This window comes from Mytilus edulis, chromosome 10 (genome assembly GCF_963676685.1).
Source record: "Mytilus edulis chromosome 10, xbMytEdul2.2, whole genome shotgun sequence".
NCBI lineage: Eukaryota > Metazoa > Mollusca > Bivalvia > Mytilida > Mytilidae > Mytilus > Mytilus edulis.
In genome coordinates, this window is record NC_092353.1 from 4,860,284 (window position 1) to 4,879,245 (window position 18,962).

An 18,962-nucleotide genomic window follows, 5' to 3' on the forward strand; every position below is an offset into this window, starting at 1 on the left:
TTTTAGCTATGTGGTGATTGAGTTAAGATTGTTAGTCATTCGATCGATAAACATTGCTTTGAACGTAGGTCAAATAGTCAGTTGGGGAATTTGTTAAGACTTTTTACTTTCGTTGGCACACAATTATGTCGATTTGACATACCATCTGGTTATTATTTATTTTCTTTTCGTAATATATACATTGTTCCTCATTTGATAGTGCTTTTTATCATTTTTCTTTCCTTCTTGATTGGATATATTGGTTCACTATTGTTTTATAAATTTTGTACATATTGTCACACTACATGTGCTTTTATAACAGTCATTTGGAAACGGTTTGGCGATGCAGGGCTGGGCGCTCTCCTGTTGGAGTCTGGAGTTATTGGGTCAGGTTCTTTGACTGGTGTATTTGAAGGTAAACATTATAATCGAGCGCTGCGATTGCTCAAAATTGTTTTTGAAGCTTTTGAACGATTACGTTGGGAAGCATTTGGTTCTTGGCTCAATTCAAATGATGAGAATGAATTTCTCGATCCTAATTTTCAGCATCTGTTCTGTCAATCTAAGCTCAAATCAGACAAAATTTAACAGAAAACAACTTAAAAACCTTGCTAATTTCACCTTATGTTGGTAAACTATTTGAGGCCTTTAGTGTTTATTGCAATCTAAGTGAGGAACTAATGAAAAAGTTCTGGAATTCTTACATAGAAATGGTCGAACTTTTATTGGTATTTATAAGAGCAACAAGGGAAGGTAATTAGAAACTTCATTTGGCATGTGTTGAAAAAATGTTACCATGGTTTTTCGCATATTACGTCAAAACTATTCCCGATACATGTCAGTCTATTTGCTTCATATGCAAAATCTGCCAAATACATATCCTGATGCCCATGTATATCTTTCATCTGGTGGTTTTTGTGTTCAGAGAAGCTCTCATGGATTTTCTAGATCTCCAGTTGACCAAACAATCGAGCAAACGTTGAACAGAGATACCAAAACAAGAGATGGCGTTGTTGGTTTCAGTTTGAATAAAGGTTCTGTTAAACGTTGGTTGCTAAATGCACATGAAAGAGCTTCAATATCATCAAAATGTCGAGATTTGGCATGAATAGTTAATCCTGAAACATCCACACAAACAGAACTTGACAAAACTCGAATGAAATGAGATGAAACTGACGTTTTGAAATTGGTTCAAACACTGAAAAGGTGGACAAACCCATTTGAGACATCTGAGCAGCTATCAGGCTTGTCATCGGGCACTGTTTCTTCCTCTGAATTAATGTGCGACGCCTATAAAAAGGGAAAGTTTTGCATCAGACAATTTCATCAGTGAACGGCTTGTTCAAAAGTCTATCGGCATTTTCAAACCAATTAAAAGACAATCATTGCTTACATTTTCAACAAAGGAAATAAAAGGTAAGCAGTTAATAACTGATATATGAACAACAACACATTGAAAGTAGATATAGAGTAATAGCACAGACAAGACAGTTGGATATGCGAGAGGTCCTCAAGTTTGAATAAGGTCCTCTTCCATAGTCTCTTGCAAATAAAGGCAACAGTAGTATACCGCTGTTCAAAACTCATAAATCCAGGGACAAAAAACAAAATCGGGGTAACAAACTAAAACCGAGGGAAACGCATTAAATATAATAGAACAACGACATAACACCGAAACGTAACACACACAGAAACGGACCAATCATCAGACAAAACACCACGAGAATAACAAATATAACAAGAAAACCAAATACATGAATTTGGGATAGACAAGTACCGTGCCACGTCTGATACCAATATCTCAAAAATAAGAGAAAACACAAACGACTCAACGTTAAAATGCAACACACACAGAAACGAACAATAATATAACAATGGCCATCTTCCTGATTTGGTACAGGACACTTTTAAAGGGGAATAAAAGTGGTGGGTTGAACCTGGTTTTGTGGCATGCCAAACCTCGCAAACGTTGATGGTACACTAGTAAAGACAAATAAATCTGTCCTTGCTGGTCTTTTAGAAAAGGGCGTTGAACAAATGCAAGCTATTCCTGATGAAAGCAAGCATGTGGATATTTGATGGCATGGCAGTCATTCAATCAATCACAAGGATACCAAGTACTTTTTCTGTTTGGCAAATGTTGTTTTTAAAACCATCCTTTCAGTTTCAAATAGAGCTCCCCGCATTGATTTTGTCACTGATCAGTATCCCACAATATCCATAAAAAAAATTAGAACGGGATCACAGGTCCTTGGGAGGGCAAATCATAACAATAATTTCGAGACCATCACAATCGTGTCCTGGGCAATGGAAGAAATTGTTGTCAGTTGGTAGAAACAAAGTTGCTCTTGTTTAATCCTTGTGTCGAAATGGAGTAAACAATCCTATAGATTTTATACACTTGAAGGAATAGATTTATTTGTATCACTGTTGAAAATGAAATAATGACAAGTGTAAAATGCACTGAGCTTCTAAGCAAACAGGAAGAAGCCGACACAAAAATGTTTCTTCGTGCAAAACACGCAGCTGACAAAGGTTACGATCCCATTGTAATAAAATCAATCAGATGTGGAAGTTTTGGCCTGCTATTTTCGGAATCGCATCAGTTCAAATATTATTCTTCTGATAGGTACGTCTTCCAAATGCAGATTATTAAATGTGCAATCAATGTGCGCAAAAATGGGGGAGAATGTTTGTAGAGCACTGACAGGATTTCCCGCCTTTAGTGGTTGTGATTCAGTTAGTGCTTTGTCTGGTAAGGGAAAAAGCAAAGCATTTGGCGTTTTGAATCGTTCAGTGGAGTTTTCAGAAGGTCTATCCCGTTTTGGTGAATATTTTAAAGAGGTAGGTGAAGAACTGTCAAAACACTCGAGAGGTTTTTGTGTGCTATATATGGATACGATTATAATAACATCAATGAATTCAGATTTGTTTTGCTATGCAAAAAACATTCATTGTCATCTACTGACCCAACAAAAGATGCAATGTTAAAGCACATCAAACGATTCAACATTCAGGCAAAGATTTGGAAATCTACTCTATAACACAACACTGTTCCATCGCCAAACAACCCTGATTGGATTGTTAAGAACGATTTGATCAGCATCAATTGGATAGACCAACCGCCAGCGTTAGATGCTTTATTGATACTGATAAGCTGTTCATGTATAGCTGCGTTGGTTGTGCCACCAAAAGATGTTCATGTATTCCACACGGTTTATCCTGTACAGATGGCTGCAAATATACAAGTGATTGTAGCAACAAGAATAATCAAATCGTTGATATGGCTGACGATGACGACGAAGATGATAAAGATGATGGTGATGATGATTCGGTAGATGGCGTTGACGAAAATGAAGATGATTCTATGGATTGACCTTCTTCATGACCTTAAAAAGTGGTGATTCTGTTGTTAAAAGATCTTTAATATAGATCTTGAAACCCTGACAGTTCTTTTATTTTTTTAGTACTATGTGTGTTTTTCAATAATGACTGTGATATACATTGTTTATGTTTGTGTTTGCCATTGATTCCATGTTTTTTTCCCTTTCTTACCTTTGAAGTTTGTTCAACTGCATTTAGTTACTTGATGCTCTATGTTTCAATGTAAAAATTTTACCTTTTTTATCAAGAAAACTAGTATGTATGCTTTGGTTCATTCAACATCATGCATTTTGGATATAACCCTCCCCCTTTTTGTCTTGGTCCTATACGATTTAAAAATTAAATACAAATTAGCCTCCGTATCAATAAGATATGATTTGTTCAACTTAATAAGGGTAATTGTACCGAATACTTGGTTATTTTTTCTTTTTTCTGTATATATGTGTGAAACAAAATTTTTGATATACTCTTAAATAAGACCCCTTTTAACCCCTTTTGGACACTTTTTCAAAAGTCTAACACCTCTTAAAATATTCTTCAGACATTACTCTTTAGACTTATACTAAAAAATTGCGGTACCCGGGGGTGTAACACAGAACTGAAATTTTGCCTTACCAGCTGATGGACTATATGAATTTAGTGTTCTACTTTGATCTGACGATTTTCCGTTATTTCAAAATAGCCAGAGTTTTCGGCTACAATGAGTAAAGAGACAGTTTCTGGTAAGGGTGATGCAAAATGACATTCAAGTCTTACTTTTCCTTGCTTTACCAGTGACAGATAGTTGGCATCTGAAAAGTGAGGTTGTAAATCAAAACAGAATAAAGCATATCCATTGTTGAAGTCCGATCTAGTTATTTCATTCCCCGCATCTCCGCCCCACTTTCCACAGTTTTCAAACATTTTAACGTATGCTGCAACATTTGTTGCACCCTTGTCTTCGTTGAATTGTAGTTTCAAAGGAATTCCATCTACAGGAACTCCATCACAGTACAAAGTTATTTGTTGCAAGTCAAAATGTTGAAAATTCCACGGATTAAGTTGATAATCACCGTTCACGGCGTTTGTCGAAGTTAGACCCATGATGATTCGTTTTGGTTTCACGTCTTGGAAAATGTTCTCCAACACTGCATTCGTACTACCCATCATGAGAGTAATATGTTTCATTACTGTTTTTGTATAGGGATATTTAGCATTCGTTGATTTCAATGCTTCCGAATGAGCAAAAATGATAGCTGGATTGACCTTAATTTTACACACTTTAACGACAATATCTTCAATGACAACATCATAGTCCGCATCGTCTTCGCTTGACATTAGACAAAAACTCGGTCTACTTCTGAAAAGTTTCAATTTTACTTCAACCATATTTAATAAGTAACGATCCATTTCAAAAAGATCGTGAAACAACATTCCTTCCATATCAAGGCTCTTAGAATTACCTATCAGTTTTTTCCTTTCGTAAAGACCCGTGTTAGTATCAAATGAGTCCATGTGTCCACTTCTGTCCTTATAAAACAACACACTCGTTAGTTGTGATGCTTTTGCATCTTGTCCATAATCGAGTAGCGTTTTCATCATGCATTTGTACGCGTAGTTGGTATTACTTGATGATACCAGTGAACCTTGTAGGTAACAGTCGACCTGAGAAAAAAGTGCATAGAAAAATCCATTTACTGGTGCCACCTTTGAATCTATAGCAATATTGTCTCCATTGCTATGTTTTACACGCAACTTAACATACAGTTTCGACCGTCTGAGATCGATGTATTCTAGTCCGTTCTGGGCACACAAATTAAATTCTATTGGGTTGTAGGCTGTTACTTGTGATGTAGGCCGACATTCTTCATACGAAATTGACTCAACTCCTAACTGGTATGGAGGTATCTCGAAAACTTCTAATTGTGACGGAATAGCTTCTGTGAAGTTGTTCTGTGATGTTAGTAAAGCCATTTTTAATTCATGTACTCTGAAAAAACGTCTCGTTTTGGTTCTCTTTTCTTTTTGCATACACCAACTCCACTGCTGGTTGCCTTATGACTGGTCTTTCGTTTACGTTTTTTTCCTTTTATATGCAAACCCTCATCTTCTAAAGACTCTTTAGCCATTTCGACCATTTGCGCACTTGGACTAACTAGATGAATATTGTACTTTTCATTAGATTTCGACGAGGTTGACGGCGATTTTTGATTTTCAATAGGTATCATAAAAGACCCATTACGTCCGGTATTTTTAATGTGCGTTATATACGTTTTGTTATTCCCCTGCACAACATTTTCATAATATTTCGACCACTTCTCCATGCTTGGAATGTACATTTTGTCTGCATTCATCGTTGACACTTCCCCTTTCTTTTTCTAATATGTAGTGTACAGGACAAACGTTGATTTAAAAATGACGCTTGTTCTCCACTTTCGTCGAAAATATGTATTTCTAAGTCGCGGATTTCAGTTTTTTTCACAGGTACGAAAATAGGGTTAGAAAAAACGTAATTCCAAGTATTGTTTGGTGTAGGAAATACACGTCGTAAAAGTGAAAACTCATTGTGAAACAGACTTACACCCATACATACGTCACAAAAAATGTATAGTTCGTGTTTGGTTTTTTTAACAGTTGAAATTTTCTCCTTGGAATAAAAATCCATAACAGCTATTTCCCACTTTCCTTCTAAATACAACGTGTCACTTAGGTGAACCTTGAAATTTGAAGGTATATTTTCAGGATAATACTTATTTGATTGATCGTTGAATAAGAAAATAATGTGATCCTCGTCAATATCGTCGTTTGTCATGATAATGTTTGAATGTCTTCCTCGGGAATGTATTGGTTATACTTATCAGGCCAACCTTGAAACTTACATAAAAACTCGGTCTTTCCTCGCCTTTTACGCTTTTTCAGAACTTTCTCTACAACCCAGAGTGATTCATCTGATTTATCAACAGCCTGAAGTTCAGCAGAATAATATTCACCAGAAATTTCCTCATCGTTATAAAAAGAGCTCAATTTATAAATCTTGATGTTCTGTTTTTTAAATCTCCGTACAACTTTGAAGATCTCATCCGTCCATTTTTGACTATAACTTCTGTCAAAGATGTGTCGCGTATAAGCAATTCTAACAAGAGAACCGATTTTAAATTTGTAACTCTTCCGCTGTTGCAATCTTCTTTTTCTCTTCAAATCTGCTTCGGTTTTAAGTTTTTGTGGGTTTTTGGTATTTGGCCGACTCGTCTTATCAGGAGATTTCTTTTTATTCAAGTATTGTTGAACCCATACATCCGCTTCGTTTTCCGGTGTAACGTCGTTGGGTGCAATATTGTTTAGGGACCTGTGTGGTGTTGCATTGTAGCTCTTTACAAATTTTTGTAAATTGTCAATGTACCGATACGTTCTCTTTTTAGTAAAGTAACGATAAAATTTATTTTTTATGGTTTGTATCACACGCTCTGCATAGTTTGCTTTTATCTCGTTCTTAGTTACAAAATGTCGCACTCCTCTTTCCTTGAAAAGTTTTTGAACAACCTTTGACTTGAAACATCCATCAACGTCCGAGCGGATCTTGTCTACCTTTGCTGTTTGCAGAATTTTTTCAAAAGCTTTGGCTATGTCAACACCTTTTTTACTCTTTGATGGTTGCATCCAAAGACGTCGACTAAAGCAATCGATGGCAACTAGTATAAAATTATATCCAGAGTTCCATTGTGATAAATTACTTACTTGCATTAGGTCGACGTCCATTAAGTTACCAATTCCTGTTGTATACACACGTAATCTTCTAAAAGAACGCCTGGGAGTTTTTTGTAAGGAATAATTGTCTTGTGCATTTAACCATCTCTTTATTTTGTGGTAACCAATTTTTTTCCCATCCGCATTAACAATGTGATAAAGTTTGCTAGCTGAGGAAAAAGAACTCGGATTTTCTATATTGTAATAAATTGGTGTCAAAAGATTGTTCACTTCTTCATCCATCGTGTTATACTGAACTTATATCCAAACAAACTCTTGAGAAATATACATAAAAATGAGGATTTTAAAACCAGTGAAAATGTACAATAAAATTCTATTTACCGTCCTCATTTTACCATAATAAATAAGTGTGTACCTTTGATCACTATGCACGTGTGTTTACGTCTCAATGTCTTTATTCCACCAAAGTATCACCAATAAACACTTGTTATTAATATTTAACAAAAAAACAAACTACTAGTTAGAGTTGGAGAGTTTTTTAATGCTTGTATTAATTTTCTTCTTTTAAACTATAACAAGTTGAGAATATGTACATTTTTTATTTTCAAAACAAATATAAAACAAGATAAAAAAAATATATTAAATGCAGACACACACTAAATAAAAAAAAATAGTAAACAAAATAGAAACAAGAAAAGAAAGTAAAAAAACATTTTCTGACTTTGTCTAGCGAAAAAAGTATGAAAAGATATTTAAGACCATCAAGCAAATTGTCCAGTTGGAACATGGAGATTGGGTAACATAGCACAATTGTTTTATTCTTCTATGAAGACCACGAATAATTTATATCTAATATTTTTTTACAGTCGTGATTTTAATGCACTTATATTTACACACCGCTTAGAAATGAAGAAAAGATTTACACAACTGCGTAAGGTCCATTTAAATTAAAGACCACTCAATTTATTAAAAAAAAAAGAGTGTATAATTTGTTGGTATGCTTGTTGTTGTTTGATTTTAATTAAAATGATTGGGTGTTTTTAAATAATAAGGTTTTTTTTTTAGTTCATACTAGTTAATCATTTACCAATGAATATGTATGTTCAATATGTAATATTTGTCACTGTAATTTTAACAAACGTTAATGATTCCGATGAATATGTATGTGCTATATGATATATTTGTCACTGTACGTTTTATACACGTGAGGTGCGAAACTGTATTCTAGTAAATCATGTGCCAGTGAATATGTATGTAATATTCGTCACTGTACGCTTAACAAACGATGTCTTTTCGTCTTTTTTATCCTCGATGTTGTCAGATATTTTTTTTTTCAATTTATGAATTTGATTGTCATTCTTGTATCTTTAGTCCCTTTTTTAAGACTTTTTTCATAATTTCCATTTAATACAAATAATGAATGAGATAGAGATGATTTATAACGCTTTCGTGTTCGAGGAGCGAAAAGGGAGAATGTATATATATCTTTGTAAGTTAAAAAAACAAACATTTATTAAACTATATCATTTATGTGAGGAAAAGAAGCAAATTGAACAGTGGAAGAAGGATCTTCTTTCCAATGTGTTCTTTACCTATAATTAATTGAAAGAGAAAAAAAAATTGACTTTTTTTAAAACGTATTTAAAGGTATGAGTGATAAGCGACGTGGTTCCTTTATTATACTTAGCAACATGGAAGAGACAAGAAGCAATACGGAGAGCACACAAACGACTTGGCGCTTCATGGGAGAAAATATTCCCAAAGCAGAAATCGTGTATTTCTGTCAAATAATTATTGTAATAACAATTGTTATAGCATCACTTGTTAATATAACAATGCAAAATGGAAACACTGAATTATGGATTAGTTTATTGAGTGGGTGTATTGGATATATTTTACCAAATCCATCCATCCGAAAAGTTTAATTAAAAAAACATGGCTATGCATGCACGAATATGGTATGACCCTACGCATGAATATACCTGTATTTAAATCACCGTATATAAAAACACCACAGTCATCATGACTCAGTGTCAAATTGATTTGGTGAGAGAAGCAACCAAATGTGATTACGAACACCTCGACACAAATTTATTGAAGAGAGAAGCTGTGTTTACCATTGACGACGAGACTAGAGTAATTATTAAGAAAACAGGAAGACGACTACAGCAAAAGACATTCATTCATATCGTTGTAAAGGGTAAAAAAATCAAAATCAACAGAGACGTGTGGCTAAAATTGTGTAATCTGAAAGAGAGTATAGTGTTTCTACATTCTTTTATTGAAGATCACTAAACTTCATTTGTTTTGAGAACAATCGCCATGTCGGGCATGGAGAAGAAGCTTCTAACTACAGTCTTGATCTATTCTTTTGCCGAGGTGTTACAGGAATTGATTACAAAGAAAACGAAAGAAACGTGTTCTGGTTGCCAAGTTGAACACCCCAGTCAACATAACCACGAATGTTTGATGAAAAGCGAGCAGGAGCACTTGTAAAGACATTTTGAAACAGCATGTCGTTCGTTTATACTTTTAGATGTGTTGATTAAATTCAGAGAAGACGTAAAAAAACTGAACATGTCTTCAGAATTTGTGTGCAATTACTTCATACTTAATGTGATCGTATTGGACAGACTACGTAGTCAAACAATAAAAGACAATGTTTACCGTTTAATGGAAAAAAGAATCAAATCACGTGAACACTTAATATGACATTTTTATTTTTTTTTTAATTTCTTCATATATTGTACATTGTATGTAATTTTATTTATTATTTATATTCTTGTATTCATGTTTGAAATTTTGTGCGTTCAATAAATATTACTTAGCTTGTTTTCTTTTTGAAATTTGTTGGTAGAACTGAGGCTTTTCTTTCACGATTTGGTTTTACAATGTTGGTTTTCAATATTCTGTGGTCAAATGATTTTTAACAGTTTTTGCATTGTTGGTTGAGAACGGAAGCTTAACACGTCAAAAAGGAACACGGATGCCAAAACGTAAAAAAAACCATACCAAAATATAAAAAAAGAAACTAAATACATGTAAAAAGAAAAATCAACAAAAAATACTTATGTATCAAACATATAAAACTCGAACTTAAACTTTATTTCAGTCATTTGTGGGAAAATAAAAACTGAAAAAACTCAGACCATGGCAAGTGGAGATCGTACGCTTTTACCTTTCCAAGCACCATGTTCTATTTTAATTGTGGGACCGACACAAAGTGGAAAAACTATGTTGACTTTTCGCATAATTAAACAAGCTGGAGGTATGTTTTCAACCCCTCCTGTAAAAATTGTATATTGCTATTCTGTTTATCAAGAATTATTCACAAGTATGGAAAAAGAAATAAACAATATAAATTTTCATGAAGGTTTACCAAGCAGTGATCAAGTGGATGCATGGTCAGAAAAAAGGGAACATATGCTTCTGGTTTTAGACGATTTGCTCGCAACAGCAGTGAACGATGTGGAAGTTTTAAATTTATTTACGGTAAAATCTCATCATCAAAACATAAGTCTTTTAATGCTTACTCAGAATTTATATCATTCTCCGGGTAAATTCATGCGCACCATTTCCCTAAATGCATCTTACATTATTTGTCTAAAAAATCATCGTGATCAACACCAGTTAACCGTACTTGCTAAACAAATTTTACCAGGTCAGGTGAAATATTTCATGTCGGCCTACGAACTCGCCACCAAAACAAAATACGGATACCTGACGATTGATGTGAGCGCTCACACAGACAAACTTTATTTACTTAGAACAAATATATTCATTGGAGAGAACTGTGTGGTTTTTCTTCCGAAATAATACTTAAAAAGCTATGAGTAAGCAAGTGATTAGACACGTTAATTTTTTATCCTTATTGGCTTCCGCTGAGGATCAGCAAAGACTCGCAATGATAAAAACGATGAATAACGAACAATTTAAGATCCTACTAGAATGTATATACAACATTTTACATGGAGTCGTTACACTATCTCCGCTAAATAAAAAGAAACTGTTTGAGTACAAAACGGTTATTCGTAAAATCACTGCCGAGGACACCCAACGTTTACATCGAAAGAGACTTCTTTTAAAGTATCGATCAAATCTCATTCCTATAGTAGTGAAGATTGTGCTTGCTCACTTAAAATGACGAAGGAAATGATTCTTATTCCTAAACATAAATTCGAGGCTGTCTTACAAAAACAAAACGAAGATCAATCGAAAGCGGAAGTTGTGTTAAATGACACTCCACCTCGAGACAATGACCAACACAATCTGTCTTATGACCAGAAACCGTTACATGATGATTTACAATCGTTAATCAATATCACTTTTCCATCTAGATATAAAGACAAAGCCTTGCGACTTTTGCTTTACTTACAAAAACAACCATCTATTAAGTGGGACGAACAAGGTGAAGTTTGCATTGACGGAAAAGTTATTTCAAACACTCATATCGTTGACTTGATACGTGATTCAACAGTTCCAATTGGTCGTAGAAAACTAACAGCTGGTATACATCAATTCTACCAATTTCTGAAGTCTACTAACATTCCACTTCGTTTGTTTAGGAACGTAGAAAAACAAACAAAGTACGATTCGAGTCTACCTCTTATAAAGAAAAGAAAACAGAAGAAGAAAATAAGGAGAAAGAAGAAACAGATGAATACAGTGAAGATAGTGACAATGAATACATCCAACAAAATAAAAAGACAAAAAAGACAGAAACTAATTTGGAAACCCAAAAGAAAATGTATGTGCAACGAGACATAAACAGTATATTCACAATAAAAAAGAAGAGAAAAAAATGGTTACAATTTAAATGTTTTAACTAAAAAAAAACCAAATACAATCTAGAATATTTTAAATAAATGATTAATACATGAAATGTGTTATTATTTTGTGTTAAAAGAAACTATATATAGATGAGACAACGAGGTGTTTATTTTTAAACAAACTAATTGAGAAAAGAAAGAAAATAATATCAAGAATTTACAAAGAGAAAGAAAGAAAAACTTTTTTCATTTTTTTAAATATCCTTATCTCAACTAGTTTGTTAGAAAATACAGTTAGCGGTTTGTTAATATTTCTTCTCTCTTACAATCTGTTGTGTAGAGTATTTCCTGTAAAAATAAAAAATAGCCTGTCTCTCCTTCCGTTACAATTAATTCCCTTTATTCAAACAAAGGATCCGCTAATTAAGTTCGAAAACAATTGGATTTTGATTGTCTGGAAACAACTGGTTAATTATCAAAAGGGATTCCTCTAATCTAGGATATAAATTAAGAGTCGTTTCTCTAATCCGAAAACAAATATATTATAATTAGCATTTGTTTATCCTAATCAGGATTAAAAGGGTTAATACTCGGTTCTCTAATCCGAAAACAAATAGATTATAATTAGCAATTGTTAACTCTTATCGGGATAAAAAAAGGAACAAAACATTGAGGAGCACTAATCTAGATTAAAAGATAAGGATTATCTTAATCCGATTGATTGCACAATGATGTGCTTAAAGGAACAAAAACATTGAGGAGCACTAATCTAGATTAAAAGATAAGGATTATCTTTATCCGATTGATTGCATAATAAGCTGCTTAAAGTTGCATCATAAGCTGCTTTAAATCGTACCATAAGCTGGCTTAAGAAGATTAGAGGGGATTATAAGCTGGCTTAAGAAGATTAGAGGGGATTACGGGCTCCGTAATCTCCGTAATTAAAATTGTGGGAGAGATTACGGAGGGCAGTCTCATAACACACTACTATTCTCGATGTTAGTCCTGTCATTATCAAAGTTGGTCATGTCACATTTTCTAAAGTTTCTTACAAAACTTTTTAATTTTTTTCTTAAATCTATTTATCAAATGATGAAATCTTATTATATTTCAAATTTCAGATCAATCCTTTGAGAAATGAAAAAGTTATTAGCATTTTTCATTTGGTCCTGTCATTCGGTCCTGTCATTCGGTCCAGTCATTAGTGTAACCCCCTCTTGCATCAATTTGAGGAATTTACCCAAAATTAATTTTACGGCGGCTTATTTTATTTTGGATTAAAAATAAACACAATTGACAAGTTTCCTTCCCCTGCATTTTCGATCGCACATGTAAATAGCACGTTGGTCTCAAGTAAGACACTGATACATTACAACACTAATGTCTTGCCGTCAGTATTTGAAAATATTAATTGAGAAGGTATAAAAAATTAATGCACGAACACGTATCCACCACAGGCCTAAATCGTTAGTCCGCAAACAACGAGGGTGATAAAAAAAAACCAGCACTTTGAAAACAGCCACCGGCATGCTATGAATTTGACAGCACACAAATTAGTAACTATCAATTTCTACACATAGAAAACTTTTGTCCTTTTTTTTTTTTTATCAAAAATGAAATATGTTGATATTAATGGTATAAAGGTTAAATCAATTTATTCATATATTTGACCGACTAGAATTAATTGGGGAATTTAAACCAATTCCTATTGTAAGTGATAAAACCAGAGACATATAATACAATGTATTATATGTCTCTGATAAAACCATTAAAATTTATATCAGATCATATCAGGGTGATTGAAATGAGGGTGAGTCCCTTGGGGGTAATTCCCACCCCCTTCAATTTGAGAATATGCTATTATCTTGTAAACGGTTTAGATCCCCACCCCTAAACCATATATATTCTTGAATGGGACAATAAAACGAATCAATTAAAATTAAAGGGAAGTCCCTGGGGGTCACCCCACCTCGATCAATTTGAGAATGTGCTTTTATCTTGTAAACGGTTTAGATCCCCACCCCTAAACCATATATATTCTTGAATGGGACTATAAAACAAATCAATTAAAATTAAAAAACAATTGTTCAAAGAACAATTGAAAGTCTTTCCACATCAAAGAAATTTTAATAAGGTAGTTTCTTCATTCTGATGCGATGTATAATGGTTTAATTATATTAATGAGTGATATAAGGGAGATAATATGCTACTTCCGGTGAAATGAATGTCACTTCCGGTCTCATATGATAGCTTCTTTCACACTGATTCCAAAAATATATAGTTCTATATACTTTTGTATGTAGAGTGGGAGATAATTGGCCACTTCCGGTTTGTTGGAAGTCATTTTTAGTCTTCAGTAATCAGTTAATGTATCCATATGACAAAATATATGGATTCTGAGTACTTTTATGTGAAAAAATTGCAAAAAAAACTACTTCCGGTTTTTTCAAGGTCACTTCCGGTAGCCATTTTTCAAGGTCATTTGTCACTTAACCTTTTGTACTAGGTCAAATGTCTTTATAATGAACTTAATTGAAGTTATAATCAAATAACCTCATATCAAGACATTTCAGGGGCACCAACTCCTTTAAGATGCCTTTCAATTGTATAAGACTAAATCTAGCATATCTTCATTACAATAGAGCAGATATTTTGCACTTGTTCTTTTATATGTATCTCTCAAAGTGTCGGAGAAAATGCAAAAACAAGCAAAAGTCACAATTGAGAACTTGACCTTGACCTTTGACCTTGACCTAATTTTTTTAGTTAGGACCTAGGGGCCTCAAATTAAAACATTCCAGGGTTATACGGTTAACTGTTTATGAGTTAAAATAACATATCGAAAATTTATTTTGTAAAGGTAGATAACTCCTATAAAATTTCATCGAATCGCTTCGATCCAAATGGGCCAAAAATAACTGAGGATGTAACAAACAATTTGTAAAAGGAATTTTGTCGCTATCTTTTTTTGTTACGGAGGAGATGCACACAGATGATAAACAGTGAATAGGGGGATAACTCTTACAAAGAAAATGGTTCGCCTTAGCAGGGTGAAATTTAAAAGCGCATAAACTATACGATACCATATGAGAAATATCTAAGCGACATATTGCGATACAAACATTTATCGCAAGAACAAAATTTGGCGGAAAAAAAAAAAATAATAATCAGAAGAAAAACAATAAGTCTTTCCACAGAAAAGTGGAAAGACTTAATTAAAGGTTAGTCCCTGGGGGTCACCCATCCCCGTTCAATTTGAGAATGTGCTATTATCTTGTAAACGGTCCAGATCCCCACCCCTAAACCATATATATATTATTGAATGGGACGATAAAACAAATCAATTAAAATTAAAAGGAAGTCCCGGGGGGTCACCCCACCCCGTTCAATTTGAGAATGTGCTATTATCTTGTGAAGGGGCGGTCAAGATCCCCACCCCTAAACCATATATGTTCTTGTATGGAACAATAAAACACATCAAATGAAATATAGGGAGAGTCTATGGGGGGTCACCCCCACCCTCACATGTTTGAAAAACTTTTAAATGGTTGAGATCCCCAGTGGTTAAGTAAAAAAAAATTCTGGATCACAGGGGGAGGATTCTAGGGGTTGCAAGTTCAACTTGGAACCCCCCCTTTTTTTTGGACAATCAATGCATTTAAAAGGGAACATATAGTTGGAACCACCCCTCCTAAATCTTGGGTTGGGAACAGGGAACCCCCTTTATAAAATGGCTGGATCCATCCAGGCATACCATCTAGTTAGCTATTAAGGCTTTAAAAATATGAAATAAATCAAACAAGGAAATTAACGGTGTAAGCAACTGTTTTGGATTTTTTTTAAAAAGCCTTTATTAACAATGTTAAATTTTGTGTGCATTTATTTTTGCTTATTTTCAATAACAAATAAATAATGGACAGAATTGCGTGATTGATTATTGTAATTTACGAAAAATCTGCATACATGTTATAAAATGGGAAGTAGAAACTGGGAATTTGTCAAAGAGACAACAACACAACCAAAGAGCAGACAACGGACGAAGGTCACCTATGGGTCTTCAATGCAGTGAGGAAATTTTGGCACTGGTCTTCAGCTCATAAATATGTCTCAGAAATGAGAATGATATACAGCTCTCATTTGCATTAATAAAAACCTCACAATATGTTCTGAATATCAGAATACAGTATTGCAAGATACTCTCATATTGTACACATTGAGCTGAGAAACTGTAAAATTAATCATGCTAATTTAACATTTAAGTCCTCGGAATCAATCTTAATATGCATTATATGTAACTGTTGTACAAAGGAATATAAGTATGCAAAAGACATATATATATATGGTCTTCAAAAATAAGAGTATCAATGCTATTAATTTATGACAAGATCTTAATCAAGTAATATTTTTGGTTTGTTTAAATATTTCGGAGGTTAGTATGACCTCCTTTTTTGTGATGATGTTTTCCTTTTAAGCTTGGAAAAATTGTTTGTATCAACAAAAATAAAAACACAAAGTTAATCTAGAATTATGTTTTTATCATTTTTTTATGTTTAGATCATGTAGATTGTCAGCAAGATGAAAAGAAAAAAAAATATGCAGCTCAAAAGTCAAAATGTGGATAAGCTGAGGTTCAAGGTCTACTTTTGCGGATTTTCATATTTTGCATGAATGAATTTAAAGTTTATACCATGGACCACAGAGAAAGAAAAAAAAACTTTTCAATTTTCCTGCTTCTGAAGAATAAATGTAAAACATCTTGTTTTTGGTAAGTTTTATGCTCTGTTTTAATAGTGTTTGTGCATTCATCTGTCCAGTCCTTCCTCTAAATTGTATCCTCTTTAATTTTTTGGTGAGTGTTTGCCATGAATTTCAGTAAGTAGCCTGTGGATTTACATATATCAGTGGCGGATCCAGAAATTTTCATAAGTGGGGGCCCACTGACTGACCTAAGAGGGGGCCCGCTCCAGTCATGCTTCAGTGATTCCCTATATAAGCAACCAAATTTTTTCCCAAAAAGGGGGGGGGCCGGACCCCCTGCCCCCCCCCTAAATCCGCCTCTGTATATATACTCAAAATTTAGTACGAATATTAAGGGATTTTAGCATGACATCCTGTTGAATGCTTGTTAATCATGTTTATGTTCCAGAACATATGAGTATTTAGACTACGCGTACAGTCTGCCCAATTTTAAGAAGTTGGTCAAGTTTATTAGAAACAAATATACATTACAGATCAACATAACTGAAATCTTTAATAGATTAATACAAAAAGTTAAATTGCAGTAGAAATAAAAATACATGTTTGGTTGAGCTCTGGTATTAGACAGTACAAGTACCGGGTATACTCAAATGGTCTGATTGTATGAATATGGTCGGACTGTAAGAGTATACTATATTACCCGAAAACCTATGGTCCAAATACTTATATGGTCTGGAACATTTATACATGTCTTAAAATTAGTATCTGACAAACACATTGGTGTTTGTGAACTTGGTAATAAGTTATTCGATAAAAATATAATGTTTTCAGATTATAAAAATAAAAAATATCCCATATTTACTTTTAATAAAGAAGAAGATTATTGATGTATGTATAACTGTAAAATGAGACAGCAAGCCAACAACACAAAAAATAAGGATAAAACAATATATATATTTTTTTTGTATCAATGTTATAATTTCCAATATGTCCGAAGATTTCAAGGTATTTTTACATTGAAATAAAACACAAATTGAACTCTGTCAGATCTTCAAAAGCTTAAAGATATATTGTTTCTGTTGTCTGCATTTTGTATAATATATTGAAAATTCTAGTGAATAATGGAATATGTTATTATAATTGCCTAAAGTTTTAACATTGATCTTTATATATATGATATATATATAACTTGGGAAAATACCCAAATGTTATAAAGAAGAATAAATTAATTGATTGTTATATACCGGTAGTAATTAAAATAGGAAGATGTGGTATATTGCTAATTTGACAACTCTCCATCAGAGACCAAAGGATGTAAGAGGTTAGCAACTGATGACACTGGACAACCTTTAACAATCAGTGAAATCCATGCCGCATAGCTATTTTTATTAAAAATCATATTATTGCTACATGTATGCAAAAATTTTTATATAATACTTCAGATTTTATTGGTTCTTTTTCAGAAGGATTGAAATTCATCACCTAGAATAAATGGAAGAAACATAGAAACAAGACCAGAATAAAATTCAAAGACAAAAGTTGGATCAGCTATTATTTTCATCACTCAGTCAATGATTTAAAGTTCTTTTAAATACCAAAAGATATTGAAACCACAATAATGTCAATGTTCTGTGCTGAATGACCAAAAAGTGGACTATAAGATCACACAATGCTGGATGATAAGAAACTATTAATGTTTTGTGTGGTGGGATATTGTGAAAAAAATAGATTTACTTAAATAGCTACTGTAAATTCAAGAATTATTGTGAGGGTTTATATTTGCAAAAATTGCAACACAGTTGTAAACGCAATAATTTAAACTCCCATTTAGAAATATTTTATATGAATTAAACTGATTTCAAAATCGTAAAAAATTAAAATCTCATTTTAGTCTTAAATGACAAAAATCCAATAATAAATGCACGCAATAATTTCTGAATTTACAGCACTAGTATGTTCAGCCTTATATTAGAGTTTTTCATTGATTTCAAATGGTAAATAATAGTGTTTCAAGAAAGTATTCTATAATTCATAAATAAACATATATTGATACTCACATTATCTACTTTGTTGTTTAAAGGTTTAGTTTTGAACAGTTATAGAACATTATGTTGAATTAACATTTCCAAAGAAAAAAGATATTCAATTAAAAAGATTCATCTTATAACAATTTACTACCAAATAGAATACATTGTAACATACACATTACTGTATATTTATATCTATATATTTATAATTTGAATCCCATGGGATTTTAATTTGTCCCATGGGATATTAAAAATCCCATGGGATAATTATAGTCCCATGGGATTTTTTTTGTCCCATGGGACAACAATTATCCCATGGGACCCAAAAAAATCCCATGGGATAATGGTCGATCCCATGGGATTTTGCCCTGTCCCATGGGATATTGAAAATCCCATGTTTTTATAAATCAAATAGCAAAAT

At 33.2% G+C, this 18,962-nt stretch overlaps 2 protein-coding genes across 2 annotated transcripts; both read right to left on the reverse strand.

The window, feature by feature from the left end:
- Positions 1-3,999: 3,999 nt before the first annotated feature.
- On the reverse strand, positions 4,000-5,316 carry LOC139492209 (uncharacterized protein F54H12.2-like). The gene has a single exon (XM_071280393.1). It carries the CDS (start codon positions 5,314-5,316, stop codon positions 4,000-4,002), a length of 1,317 nt encoding a protein of 438 aa, XP_071136494.1.
- An 834-nt stretch (positions 5,317-6,150) lies between these two features.
- LOC139492210 (uncharacterized) lies at positions 6,151-7,329 on the reverse strand. Its single transcript, XM_071280394.1, has one exon. The coding sequence runs from the start codon at positions 7,327-7,329 to the stop codon at positions 6,151-6,153; it is 1,179 nt and encodes a 392-aa protein (XP_071136495.1).
- Positions 7,330-18,962: the final 11,633 nt, after the last annotated feature.